Here is a 14,792-nt window from a genome sequence, read left to right on the forward strand (position 1 = left end):
GGCTTGGGTCCCACCAGGCCACAGCTTTGGTACGTTACCCTGTTCCGTGAGGTCTGCTCTTTTCTCCAGGTGTATGCAGTCTGGCACAGTCCTCTTTCCTGTTGCTCTTTCAGGATTAGTTGTATTAATTATATTTTCAAATTATATGTTGTTTTAGGAGGAAGCCTCTGTCTCACCTCTCATGCTGCCATCTTGAATCCCTCAACCTGTCAAATTTTACTAACCACTTAACATGGAAACCAGTCAGGTGACTAAAAAAGGTGGACCAATCCAGAGAAATTGTGAAGGATTATATAGGAGGGAAACAACATAATTATATAGGTAGCTAATTTTTTTTTTTTTTTTATTGAAGGGTAGTTGACAACAGCATTGCATTACATTAGTTTCAGGTGTACAACACAGCGACTCAACATTTATATACATGATATTTCTAGGTACCAGGTATCACAATACCAAGTTGTTACAATATTTTGACTATATTCCTTATGCTATACATTACATCCCGGTTACTTATTTATTTTACAATTGGAAGTGTGTTTATATGTATATATATATATATATATATATATATATATATATATATACATATATATATATATATTGTGAGGGCATCTCTCTGTATAGGGGGGTCAATACTCAATGCACAATCATTAATCCACCCCAAGCCCAATTTTCGTCAGTCTCCAATCTTCTGATGCATAACGAACAAATTCTTACATGGAGTACAAATTCTTACATAGTGAATAAGTTACATGGTGAACAGTGCAAGGGCAGTCATCACAGAAGCTTTCGGTTTTGTTAATGCATTATGAACTATAAACAGTCAGTTCAAATATGAATACTCATTTGATTTTTAAACCTGATTTATATGTGGATACCACATTTCTCTATTATTATTATTTTTAATAAAATGCTGAAGTGGTAGGTAGATACGAGATAAAGGTAGGAAACAGAGTTTAGTGTTGTAAGAGAGCAAATGTAGATGATCAGGTGTGTGCCTGTAGACTATGTGTTAATCCACACTAGACGAGGGCAATAAACATCCATGTATGCAGAAGATTTCTCTCAGAACATGAGGGGGGAGGTTCTAAGCCTCACCTCTGCTGCTCCCCATTTTCTCACCAGATGGCCCCCTGCGACTGTGCCTGTCTTAGGTTGTTCCTCCCTTGAGGAATCTTACCCGTCTCTGGCTAACCAGTCATCTTCCGGGGCCATACAGGGAAATGTTAAGTTGGTAAGTGAGAGAGAAGCCTTATCGTTTGAAAAGGTTAGCTTTTTACTTCTTTGCATATTTATGCCCTGTGGCTTCTATGCCCAGCATTTGTCTTGAGGTGTCTTTACCACTTGGAAGAATTATGATACTCGGTAAATTCGACATGTGGCACGAGTTCTATTTAAAGGTTGTGATTAGGTAGGAAGAAGAAAAGCTACAGAAGTAGCAGGCAGAAGAAAACCTGGGAAGATTGATTATTTCTTTGACATATCTTCTTGTAGAGTAACTTCAGCATGGATAGGTTTTAAACGACTAATTAAATTGTGCACACACATTAACATAATAGGAATATAGTTACCTAACCAAAGCATACCTGTAATTACCAGCCATCTCCAGTGAAACCAGGAAAACCAGTTAGGCACCTTAGGCATTTGTGAAAACTTATCTATGATATGGTGGATATTGTCCGACTGAACTTAAACAGTCTGAGAGAATTCAGATAAACTACAACACCCCATTCCTGGGGACTGTTCATATCCCATATGTTCTTTTAACGATAAATAGTCTGTGGTTGTAAGATTTTGGAGTGCTACAATTTGCACTTCTCCTAATTCTTGGTTGAGTTCCAACAGTATAGATCCAGTCCAATTTTTGTTTTACTGCATGCACAGGCCAGCTTAGATATCTCCTTCATCTTTCCCATGGCAAGTCCAGGAACTGGTGGGATGAGTGCATCTACACCTGTGACAGTGTGTGGATCTTTGTTGAAGTTTTTTTTTTTTTTTTCTGATCATCTTCTGTCATGAGTCTTCCCGAGAGTGCTGATGTTGGAAGTTCTTTTTCATATCGTATCTTAGTTCATTTTCGGGGTAGCCAAATTAGGCTTTGATCCTCTGTATAAACACAAACAGACCCTTTGCCTACACTTTTATATGTCCTTTATATCATTGTGTAGAACTCATTAGAGGTCACCACATAGGAACTGCATTTTTTTTTTAATCATTAATCTACACTTACATGACGAATACTTTGTTTACTAGGCTCTCCCCTATACCAGGTCCCCCCTATATACTCCTTTACAGTCACTGTCCATCAGCATAGCAACCTGTTGTAGAATCACTACTTGTCTTCTCTGTGTTGTACAGCCCTCCCCTTTCTCCCACCCTGCTATGGATGCTAATCTTAATACGCCCCTACTTCTCCCCCCCTTATCCCTCCCTACCCACCCATCCTCCCCAGTCCCTTTCCCTTTGGTAACTGTTAGTCCATTCTTGAGTTCTGTGATTCTGCTGCTGTTTTGTTCCTTCAGTTTTTCCTTTGTTCTTATATTCCACAGATGAGTGAAATCATTTGGTATTTCTCTTTCTCTGCTTGGCTTGTTTCACTGAGAAAAATACCCTCCAGCTCCATCCATGTTGCTGCAAATGGTTGGATTTGCCCTTTTCTTATGGCTGAGTAGTATTCCATTGTGTATATGTACCACATCTTCTTTATCCATTCATCTATCGATGGACATTTAGGTTGCTTCCAATTCTTGGCTATTGTAAATAGTGCTGCAATAAACATAGGGGTGCACTGGTCTTTCTCATACTTGATTGCTGCATTCTTAGGGTAAATTCCTAGGAGTGGAATTCCTGGGTCAAATGGTAAGTCTGTTTTGAGCATTTTGATGTACCTCCATACTGCTTTCCACAATGGTTGAACAAGTTTACATTCCCACCAGCAGTGTAGGAGGGTTCCCCTTTCTCCACAGCCTCGCCAACATTTGTTGTTGTTTGTCTTTTGGATGGCAGCCATCCTTACTGGTGTGAGATGATACCTCATTGTAGTTTTAATTTGCATTTCTCTGATAATTAGCGATGTGGAGCATCTTTTCATGTGTCTGTTGGCCATCTGTATTTCTTTTTTGGAGAACCGTCTGTTCAGTTCCTTTGCCCATTTTTTAATTGGGTTATTTGTTTTTTGTTTGTTGAGGCGTGTGAGCTCTTTATATATTCTGGACGTCAAGCCTTTATCGGATGTGTCATTTTCAAAGATATTCTCCCATACTGTAGGGTTTCTTTTTGTTCTATTGATGGTGTCTTTTGCTGTACAGAAGATTTTCAGCTTAATATAGTCCCACTTGTTCATTTTTGCTGTTGTTTTCCTTGCCCGGGGAGATATGTTCAAGAAGAGGTCACTCATGTTTATGTCTAAGAGGTTTGTGCCTATGTTTTCTTCCAAGAGTTTAATGGTTTCATGACTTACATTCAGGTCTTTGATCCATTTTGAGTTTACTTTTGTATATGGGGTTAGACGATGGTCCAGTTTCATTCTCCTACATGTAGCTGTCCAGTTTTGCCAGCACCATCTGTTGAAGAGACTGTCATTTCGCCATTGTATGTCCACGGCTCCTTTATCAAATATTAATTGACCATATATGTCTGAGTTAATGTCTGGATTGTCTAGTCTGTTCCATTGGTCTGTGGCTCTGTTCTTGTGCCAGTACCAAATTGTCTTGATTACTATGGCTTTATAATAGAGCTTGAAGTTGGGGAGTGAGATCCCCCCTACTTTATTCTTCTTTCTCAGGATTGCTTTGGCTATTCGGGGTCTTTGGTGTTTCCATATGAATTTTTGAATTATTTGTTCCAGTTCATTGAAGAATGTTGCTGGTAGTTTCATAGGGATTGCATCAAATCTGTATATTGCTTTGGGCAGGATGGCCATTTTGACGATATTAATTCTTCCTAGCCATGAGCATGGGATGCGTTTCCATCTGTTAGTGTCCCCTTTAATTTCTTTTAAGAGTGACTTGTAGTTTTCAGAATATAAGTCTTTCACTTCTTTGGTTAGGTTTATTCCTAGGTATTTTATTTTTTTTGATGCAATTGTGAATGGAGTTGTTTTCCTGATTTCTCTTTCTGTTGGTTCATTGTTGGTATATAGGAAAGCCACAGATTTCTGTGTTGATTTTGTATCCTGCAACTTTGCTGTATTCCGATATCAGTTCTAGTAGTTCTGGGGTGGAGTCTTTAGGGTTTTTTATGTACAGTATCATGTCATCTGCAAATAGTGACAGTTTGATTTCTTCTTTGCCAATCTGGATTCCTTGTATTTTTTTGTTTTGTCTGATTGCTGTGGCTAGGACCTCCAGTACTATGTTAAATAACAGTGGGGAGAGTGGGCATCCCTGTCTAGTTCCCTATCTCAGCGGAAATGCTTTCAGCTTCTCGCTATTCAATATAATGTTGGCTGTGGGTTTTTCATAGATGGCCTTTATTATGTTGAGGTACTTGCCCTCTATTCCCATTTTGCTGAGAGTTTTTATCATGAATGGATGTTGAACTTTGTCAAATGCTTTTTCAGCATCTATGGAGATGATCATGTGGTTTTTGTCTTTCTTTTTGTTGATGTGGTGGATGATATTGATGGACTTTCGAATGTTGTGCCATCCTTGCATCCCTGGGATGAATCCCACTTGGTCATGGTGTATGATGGTTTTGATGTATTTTTGAATTCGGTTTGCTAAAATTCTGTTGAGTATTTTTGCGTCTACGTTCATCAGGGATATTGGTCTGTAGTTTTCTTTTTTGGTGGTGTCTTTGCCTGGTTTTGGTATTAGGGTGATGTTAGCTTCATAGAATGAGTTTGGGAGTATCCCCTCCTCTTCTATTTCTTGGAAAACTTTAAGGAGAATGGGTATTATGTCTTCCCTGTATGTCTGATAAAATTCCGAGGTAAATCCATCTGGCCCGGGGGTTTTGTTCTTTGGTAGTTTTTTGATTACCGCTTCAATTTCGTTGCTGGTAATTGGTCTGTTTAGATTTTCTGTTTCTTTTTGGGTCAGTCTTGGAAGGTTGTATTTTTCTAGGAAGTTGTCCATTTCTCCTAGGTTTCTCAGCTTGTTAGCATATAGGTTTTCATAGTAGTGTCTAATAATTCTTTGTATTTCTGCGGGATCTGTTGTGATTTTTCCTTTCTCATTTCTGATACTGTTGATTTGTGTTGACTCTCTTTTCCTCTTAATAAGTCTGGCTAGAGGCTTATCTATTTTGTTTATTTTCTCGAAGAACCAGCTCTTGGTTTCATTGATTTTTGCTATTGTTTTATTCTTCTCAATTTTATTTATTTCTTCTCTGATCTTTATTATGTCCCTCCTTCTGCTGACCTTAGGCCTCATTTGTTCTTCTTTTTCCAATTTTGATAGTTGTGACATTAGACCGTTCATTTGGGATTGCTCTTCCTTTTTTAAATATGCTTGGAGTGCTATATACTTTCCTCTTAAGACTGCTTTTGCTGTGTCCCACAGAAGTTGGGGCTTAGTGTTGTTGTTGTCATTTGTTTCCATATACTGCTGGATCTCCATTTTGATTTGGTCATTGATCCATTGATTATTTAGGAGTGTGTTGTTTAGCCTCCATGTGTTTGTGAGCCTTTTTGCTTTCTTTGAACAGTTTATTTCTAGTTTAATGCCTTTGTGGTCTGAAAAGTTGGTTGGTAGGATTTCAATCTTTTGGAATTTACTGAGGCTCTTTTTGTGTCCTAGTATGTGGTCTATTCTGGAGAATGTTCCATGTGCACTTGAGAAGAACGTGTATCCTGTTGCTTTTGGATGTAGAGTTCTGTAGATGTCTATTAGGTCCATCTGTTCTAGTGTGTTGTTCAGTGCCTCTGTGTCCTTACTTATTTTCTGTCTGGTGGATCTGTCCTTTGGAGTGAGTGGTGTGTTGAAGTCTCCTAGAATGAATGCATTGCATTCTATTTTCTCCTTTAGTTCTGTTAATATTTGTTTCAGGTATGTTGGTGCTCCTGTATTGGGTGCATATATATTTATAATGGTTATATCCTCTTGATGGACTGAGCCCTTTATCATTATGTAATGTCCTTCTTTGTCTTTTGTCACTTTCTTTATTTTGAAGTCTGTTTTGTCTGATACCAGAATTGCAACACCTGCTTTCTTCTCTCTGTTGTTTGCTTGAAATATCTTTTTCCATCCCTTGACTTTAAGTCTGTGCGTGTCTTTGGGTTTGAGGTGAGTCTCTTGTAAGCAGCATATGGATGGATCTTGCTTTTTTATCCATTCTATTACTCTGTGTCTTTTGATTGGTGCATTCAGTCCATTTACAATTAGGGTGATTATTGAAAGGTATGAATTTATTGCCATTGCAGGCTTTAAGTTTGTGGTTACCAAAGGTTTAGGGTTAGCTTCTTTACTGTCTTACTGTCTAACTTAACTCGCTTGTTGAGCTATTATAAACACAATCTGATGATTCTTTATTTCTCTCCCTTCTTATTCCTCCTCCTCCCTTCTTCATATGTTGGGTGTTTTGTTGTGTGCTCTTTTTAGGAGTGCTCCCATCTAGAGCAGTCCCTGTAGGATGCCCTGTAGAGGTGGTTTGTGGGAGGCAAATTCCCTCAACTTTTGCTTGTCTGGGAATTGTTTAATCCCTCCTTCATATTTGAAGGATATTCGTGCTGAATACAGTAGTCTTGGTTCGAGGCCCTTCTGTTTCATTGCATTAAGTATATCATGCCATTCTCTTCTGGCCTGTAGGGTTTCTGTTGAGAAGTCTGATGATAGCCTGATGGGTTTTCCTTTGTAGGTAACCTTTTTTTTCTCTCTGGCTGCTTGTAATACTTTGTCCTTGTCTTTGATCTTTGTCATTTTAATTATTATGTGTCTTGGTGTTGCCCTCCTTGGATCCCTTGTCATGGGAGTTCTGTGTACCTCTGTGGTCTGAGAGGCCATTTCTTCCCCTAGTTTGGGGAAATTTTCAGCAATTATTTCTTCAAAGACATTTTCTATCCCCTTTTCTCTCTCTACTTCTTCTGGAATGCCTATGATTCTTATATTATTCCTTTTAGATTGATCACTCAGCTCTCTTAAAATTCTTTCATTCCTGGAGATCCTTTTATCTCTCTCTGCATCAGCTTCTCTGCGTTCCTGTTCTCTGTTTTCTAGTCCATTAATGGTCTCTTGCATCTCGTCCATTCTGTTTTGAAGTCCTTCCAGAGCTTGTTTTATTTCTGAATTCTCCTTCCTTAGTTCTTGCATATTTCTCTGCAAGTCCATCAGCATGGTTATGACTTTTGTTTTGAATTCTTTTTCAGGTAGACTGGCTAAATCTATCTCCCCAGATTCCTTCTCAGGGGAAGATGTAGCAGATGCCAAAGCTGTCTGGGTTAGTCTTGTCTGGATCATATTTTTTTGCCTTTTCATGTTGACCGGTGCTATTGACTGTCAGCTGGGAGGGCCAAAATTTTCACTTGCTACTGGCCTTTCTTTACTGGGGCAACTACGACCCCTAGTGGCTTGTGTTGGGTAATTGCGTGTAGAGTGGGTCTTTGTGTCTTGCCTGGCCGGGAGGGAGAAATTTCCCTTTCTGTGGGCGGAATTTGTCTCAGGCTGCTTCTCTGCTTTCGCAGCGCCCGGTGGGGTAATGGATGGGGGGGCTGCTTGACTGTTTGCCTCCGTGAGGGGTCTCAGAGCTGTTGCCCAGGGGGTTAGTGCACCCGGTTTTCCCTGTAATTTCCAGCTGCTGTACTGTGACCTGGGTTGTTTCCGTCAAGCTGTTAAGTCCCTGTCCCTTTAAGACTTTCAAAAAGCCCCCGCTTTTCTTTGTCACAGGGGCATCAGCTTCAGCACCCGCTCAGAGGTCTTACTCCCTGTTCCCCCAGTATCCAGGGCCCCCTGGGCATGTACTGTGTCTGCGCTCTGGCCCGGATGGCTGGGGCTGGGTGTTCGGCAGTCCTGGGCTCCGTCTCCCTCCCGCTCTGCCTATTGTTCTCCCGCCGGGAGCTGGGGGGAGGGGCGCTCGGGTCCCGCCGGGCCGGGGCTTGTATCTTACCCCTTTCACCAGTTGCTGGGTTCTCGCTGGTGTAGCTGCAGTCTGGCCACTGTCCTGCGTCTTCTGGTCTCTCTTTTAGGGCTAGTTGTGTTTGTTGTATTTTCAAAAGTATATATGTTTTTGGGAGGAGATTCCCACTGTCCTACTCACGCCGCCATGTTGGCTCCGCCTCCTAGGTAGCTAATTTTTAAAAATAAATATTAACAATCCATTTCATAAGGTCATAAAAATATCACGTCCTTATCAGTTATTGCAAAGGCAGTCTGTGGAATGATGACTGAATATGCTAGGCAGGCCAATTCTCTCCAAAAGGAAAAAACAGCACATTTAAGAAACAAGTGATCATACATCTGGGTCTGATATTGGAACAACAAGGTTTCATTTCCCAATAGCAGTATCTGATAAGGCCAATTACCATGAAAGAATAAAATGGTGTCAGTAGATACCAGAAGTAACAAGTTCTAATTTTAAAGAGACAGCTGCCAGTGTATATAAAAACTGCAAACAAAGATACAGACTATGTAATTTAACCAGTTGTTACCAAAGGCACCAAATTTTCTTTTGGCAGTCTGAAATAAATGAGGCTACCTTTTGGAGGCAAACATTCTGGATTCATTTTGAGGCATAAGGAGCATCAATGGGAATAGCTAAAAGGAACACAGGCAATAGAGCTAGGACACTAGTAGGAGCAGCAGGTGATGAGAGAGCAAATGATAACTTCAGTGTGACCTTCAGCAAGTGACTGAGTTTAAGTTTCATCATCACTGAAATACATTCAACCACTGATGGCCTACTGTTTGCTGCCAACTCTTCTAGGTATAAGAGATATGGTACTGAACAAGAATGAGTGCAGGCAGATGGTACAGCAAATGCAAACATCTAAAGCAAAGACAAGTTTATTTGAGGAATAGAGAGAAAGTCATGGAAGATGCAAAGTAGTGAGTGGGGGAAAGGAAGGGAGTTGTGGAGTAGATGAATTAGAGGGCTAGACAGAGGCCAGATTATGTGCAATCTTGTGGGCACTTTTAAGGACTTAGACTTAATTCTACATCATATGGTATTGACTGAAGGATTTCAAGCAGGGGCATGAAATGCTCTTACTTACATTTTTGCAATACTGCTCCAACTGCTATGGGAAGAATGGATTGGGGGTTGGGAGTGGCAGCAGGGCAAACTGTTAGAAAGAATATTAGACATCTAAGCAGTAGATATTGGTGGGTTGGAATAAGATGGTAGTAATAGAGATGGTCAGTACAGGCTATATTTTCAGTACATAAAGACAACTGAACTTTCTCATGGGTTGGATGTGGGGTATGAGGGAAAGAACGGAATCAAGAACGGTCCTGAAGATTTTTATTTGAACTGAGTAAATGAAGTTACCCAAGAAAGGAGAAAGACTAAAGGAGGTATAGGTATAGAGTATGGGAATTAGGAATTCTATTTTCATCATAGTAATTTAAGATGCTGTTTAGACATCCAAATCTTGAGATGACAGGTAGACAACTGGGTTACATAAGAGTGATGCTCAGTGAAGAGGTGAGGGCTGGCATAATAATAGCATTTACAGCCAAGGGACTCAATTAGACTTCTTTTGAGGACGGTGTATATATATATAGAAAAGAATGGAGAGTTCCAATCAAAAAGGCTGCTAGAGAATGAAATAACTGTAAACTCCTTGTTGTTATCAACAGTTGGGGCCTGCAGTGCAATTTACCCCAAGAACTTGGAAATTAAATAAATAATACTACTTTAGGGTTAAACTGTAAAACCAACATGTATTGGGCCAGAACAGAGATGTGCAATATTTTAAAGATAAAGAACAGTTCCAAAATCTATAAGACTTCACTATAACCTGTGTTACAGATGAACTGTGTCCCCACAAAATTCATATTTTGAAGCCCTAATGCTTAGAGCCTCAGAATATAACTATATGTGGTGATAAGGTCTTTAAAGAGGTAGTTAATTTAAAATGAGATCTTTAGGATGAACCCTAAACCAATAAGGCCCATATCCTTCTAAGAAGAGGATGTCTGGATATATACATGCACACTCATAGGAAAGATCATGTGAAGACAGAGGGAGAAAACAGACATCTACAAGCCAAGAGAGAATCCTGAGAAGAAACTGACACTGACAACACTGACAGAGAACTGGGACTTCCAGCCTCCAGAACTGTGAGTAAGTAAATGCCTGTTGTTTAAGCCACCCAGTCTGTGATAGCTCTAACAAACTACCATCTGTTTAAATGTAATAACACAACAGAGTAAAAATTGTGTCAATCAGAAGAAAGAGGTTTAATCACCTAAGGAAGCATAGAAAATACAAAATATGCAAGAGTTTGAAACCAAAGAGGTCAGTTACATGACAGCAATTGGAAACAAATGGCATATCAAAGGAGAGGTGGATAAGTCCTAAATACAAACACATCCATAAGATGGTCATCAGAGAGGCTGACAGAATAAAATATTGAAGGAAGAGGGAGCAGCAGCAGACAGGAGATTGGAAAGACAAAGTGAATGTATGACATGAAATGTGTAAAAAACAGAGTAAGGTGTTAGTAATGTGCCTCAAGGTGTGTTTCCACTGATCTCATAAATTGTATGTTAAGGCCACCAAGTTTCTTACTTTTAATATACTTCAAGGTCATAAGGCCTTAAACAAAAAGGCTACTTCAGGCAGAAAGTGTCACTTCTTGTGTTGGAGACTACCAATGGCCTCCCAATCTCCATTCTCACCTTTTATAATAGTAACCCTGATTTTTCAGTTGGCACATTTCCATCCCATTAAAATATAACATACCCTAGCCCTCTCTTACAGTTAAGTAGAAACAGTGACCAGGTTTCTGGCCAATGAGTTATAAGAAGTATATGAAACTTCCAAGAACTCTCCATAAGGATATGGAGCTTTCTTTGCCTTTTCTTTACTGCTTTCTTGGAATGTGGATATGATGGATGAAGTTCTAAAACCCATCTTAACATCTTGGACTATGAAGCAAAGGCCACACTTCAGAGATGGGGGCTAGAGAGGGGAACAGAAAGCTAGAACAAACCTGAGTCCTGTTGACTGAGGAGCCTTCATATCAGCCCTGTACTGTCTATTTCCAGAGTTCTTTAATGTGAGAGAAACAAACTTCCCTCTTAGCCTATTGCATATAGTGTTCCTTCATGATCTATTTCTAGCCCACTTTTTCAGTGTCACAGATTCTATGTCCCATTCTCTATTCCCTAAATACTTCCATGGCTATCCTGATACCATAATTTTTCTCAATTGTTTTCTCTAAGTGGAAACCCCTATTGCCTGTTTTCTGCCTTCCTAGATTTTAAGTTTCCTAATTCTTAAAAACTATACTTATAATAAAAGTGTAAAGGCAATTTACATGCTGAATCTGCCCACTTAATATCAGCATTTCCTGAACTTATTTGATGACCCTTTTTATTTTACTGTTCTATGTTTCTTTTGAAGCTGTATTTTCAGATGAAAAGGGCAATTTTCCCAGGTACAGATTAGTGATTTACTGCTCAGTAGTCTACAAAAGATTTTGTTGTTTATTACCTTCCAAATTAATTAATTAATTTTGACATATAACTGACATACAGTATCCTATTATTTCAGGTGTACATCATAGTGATTCCATATGAAACCACTTAGTTGCCACTTGTCACTATACAAATAGTGTAGTTACCATTTGTCACTATACAAAGTTATTATAATATTGACTATATTCCCTATGCTGTACATTACATTCCCCTGATAATTATATAACTGGAAGTCTGTACCTCTTAATTTCTTCACCTATTTCACATGTCCCCCAAGCCCTTCCTACTTGTGGTAACCAACAGTTTGTTTCTTCTATCTATGACTGTTTCTATTTTGTCTTGTTTGCTTGCTCCAATTTTATTGATGACTGTTTTGACTTTCTTTTCCCATTCCTATTTGATCTCTTCTCTCTTGGTGTTCCAAGGTCACTTACTTACATCTTTTTTCACTTACCATACTCTGCTTTTTATTATGATCATTTTGTTCACTCATTCAACCAAAATATACTGAGGAAGTTTGGAAGTGTAGGTGTAATGACTCTGAGTTTGAAGTCAAGAAGCAATTTTTGGAATTTCATTTAATCCTTTCAACAACCTTTTAAAGATCTATTATCATGTCCTTTTTCAGATGGGGAAACACAGATGTTAGGTTACCTGCTCAAAGCCAGAGAACTGGAAGAAGATGGAAATGAAACTTTAGACCAGGTTTTCTGCCATCATCTCGTGTTCTTTCCAACTACTCTGTATTAACTTCTTTGAGGATTAGCAAAAAAGAGGCCTTCCTGCTGATTCTGCCTCTTTTTTGTTGGGTTTGGTAAACAGTAGCATCTGGTTTCACTATTTAATCTAAATTTGATTCTTAATTGAAACTGCACTATTCAATCTACCAGGGTCCTCAGCAATCCCTGAGGTCTAACTCCAGGTTGTTTCCCACATTTAGGTCACCTTCTTGGCCCTTTAAGGCTTTCTGAGTTTTTGACCCCTGAAAGTTCATTCAATCCCTGTTTTGGAATTCTACCTCAAACGTTAGGAAGGCTGGGCTGAAATCACAGCTAGTTCATCCTAGTCTTTCTTACTGAAAAGATTGAAACATTAAAAATTTTTCCCTGTTAACACAAGGAAGAGACTTTTACTCCTATCATTTTTCTTGAGCAAACTTGTAATTAAAAACCCTTTCTCTGTCCCTTTTATATGTATATAAACCGTTTTAAAAGCGAAATAAGCCTCTCAAGGCAGGTACAGCCTTAAGTTTTCCTTAAGGTCCTGGGAGGCCACTCTTTGAAATGTAAAAATATCAAAGAAGATCGTGCCTCATCTGCCGTCACCGCGGGAGCTGGCCTAAGCGCCCTACTCCAAGCTGTACATGCTATGTCAGAGAGAGAAGTTTTATTTTTCCTCTGCTTCTTGTTCACCTCACAGTTCGCTTTGAGGAGTGGGGGAGACGAGACAACGCAACGACAGCTGGAACCACGACTCCCAGAATCCCTGGCGCTCCTAACGCTCCCGGCTTTCTCTTCCGGTCCGGCGGCAGCGGAAACCGAAAGGGCGGTGTGGCCGCCGCTAGAGGTTGGTTCACCTTCACCTGTGCGAGTCCCTAGCTGACCCAAGTGGGTAGCTAGACAAGCAGTAAAACATGAATGGAAGAGTGGATTATTTGGTCACTGAGGAAAACATCAATCTTACCAGAGGACCCTCAGGTATGTGCGAAACAGGACATCCCCGGGAGTAGGGTGAGTGAGGGTGTAATTGCGAAGCAAGTACCTCTTCTGCTGGGCCAGATTCATTTAGCTTAGCAGGCAGGCGCCAACCTAGAGGTTTCCTGCAACGCCTGCGAACACACAGAAGAATATATTGGCATTCAGTGTTAGCCAGACACAGATCTGAAGAAACCATACCATTTTTCAGTCAAATTACCACATGTATTGACAGACTGGAAGGGTTTATTTCTGCTACTGGTACTAGTAAATTCTGGGGGGAAGCTTGCTTTTTAGCCAGCATACTGTGAACACCGCATCCTTCCTTCCATTGCCTGCTCTATCCCTGTTCCTATGAGAGACTGTTCAGTAAAAATGGGAGCATAAATGGTGTGGACTGTAAATGCACAGCCGTTTTCTTGGTGCTAGTATCCCTCCCCGCTTCCTTTCATTTCTGGGAAACTCATTTAGAGTGTTAACTAGAATGTTAAAGCAGAAAGAGACCTTAAAGATCTGTTACTGAAGTTCTTAAACCTGGTTCTACCCCAAAATTAAACGCGGGTTTTTTGGTTTTGCTTTAAAAAAAACGTTAAATCCAAGGTCCCAGCTCTAGGAATGTGGATTCAATGAAGGTGGGTTTTTTTTGTTTGGGTATTTTCTTTCTTTAGTCTTTAAGCAAGCCCGTCATGTGATTCGGATACTGCCAGATCCTCATTTAAACCCCTACAGTCCTCTTCCCCCGTGACGCTTTACTCTCGACTGGGCTCTTAACATTACTACATGCTGCCTGCCTTAGATTTTCTTGCCTTTCTTTTATCGCTTTCTAGAGTTTGGAGTAAGAGCTTTAGTTTTGGGTTTATGTAGATCCAGATGTGCTATTTAATCTCTTACTAGTTCCTTGATATTTATTGGCTGATGATCATTACTGATGTAAGGCTTAGTTTCTTATCTGTATAATGTTCATGATAATAGAATAGTATACTTAGCAGAGTTATGAGAATGAAATGAGTTATTTATGTAAACAGAACATTGCCTGACACCTGGTAAGCACTATGTGTTTGCTGCTATTGCAGTTATTGTTAATAGATGAATCATTAGATTAACACAGTAAATCCTGTTAAATACTGTTATTCTAAGAATCTTGAATAAGTCATCAAGTACTCTGAAATGTTTCTGTAATCCTTCCACTCCTTTCTGTTTCCACCACCACTATCTAGAATAGTATATCATCTTCTCTGGAAATTTGCAATAGCTTAATCACCATTCATAGATTATTCTTCATAATGTATGGCTTTCAGAATCATCCATACTTTGTCTTTTTGGAAGTCGACTTACGAGAATATATGTCATTGTTAGTCTGCATGATTTGGTGTCATGCTCCATATGAGCTCCTCAACTTTTGTCAAAAGCTCATTCAACATGCCCAAGTCTCTTAGATTCACTTTTCCAATTTTAGGTAAGTTTCTCCTTTCCAACTCAATATTTATTGACTTTTGAGGCCAACATGGAGAATTATTGT

The 14,792-nt window shown here is 39.6% G+C and overlaps 2 protein-coding genes across 2 annotated transcripts in view; both read left to right on the top strand.

Moving 5' to 3' along the window:
* The window catches only part of LOC118926350 (disintegrin and metalloproteinase domain-containing protein 29-like), a 33,126-nt gene extending 19,945 nt beyond the window's left edge, over positions 1–13,181 (top strand). The window contains 1 exon segment of the mRNA XM_036913032.2: positions 12,999–13,181. Within this exon segment, the coding sequence (XP_036768927.2) occupies positions 12,999–13,181 (183 nt within the window).
* Positions 13,107–14,792, top strand: part of SYNJ2BP (synaptojanin 2 binding protein) — a 39,880-nt gene continuing 38,194 nt past the window's right edge. Inside the window, exon 1 of the mRNA XM_036913338.2 lies at positions 13,107–13,276. Within this exon, the coding sequence (XP_036769233.1) occupies positions 13,213–13,276 (64 nt within the window). The 5' untranslated portion in view covers positions 13,107–13,212. The remainder of the gene's footprint in view (positions 13,277–14,792) is intronic.

The sequence above is a fragment of the Manis pentadactyla genome, chromosome 11 (genome assembly GCF_030020395.1).
Source record: "Manis pentadactyla isolate mManPen7 chromosome 11, mManPen7.hap1, whole genome shotgun sequence".
Classification (NCBI taxonomy): Eukaryota; Metazoa; Chordata; class Mammalia; order Pholidota; family Manidae; genus Manis; species Manis pentadactyla.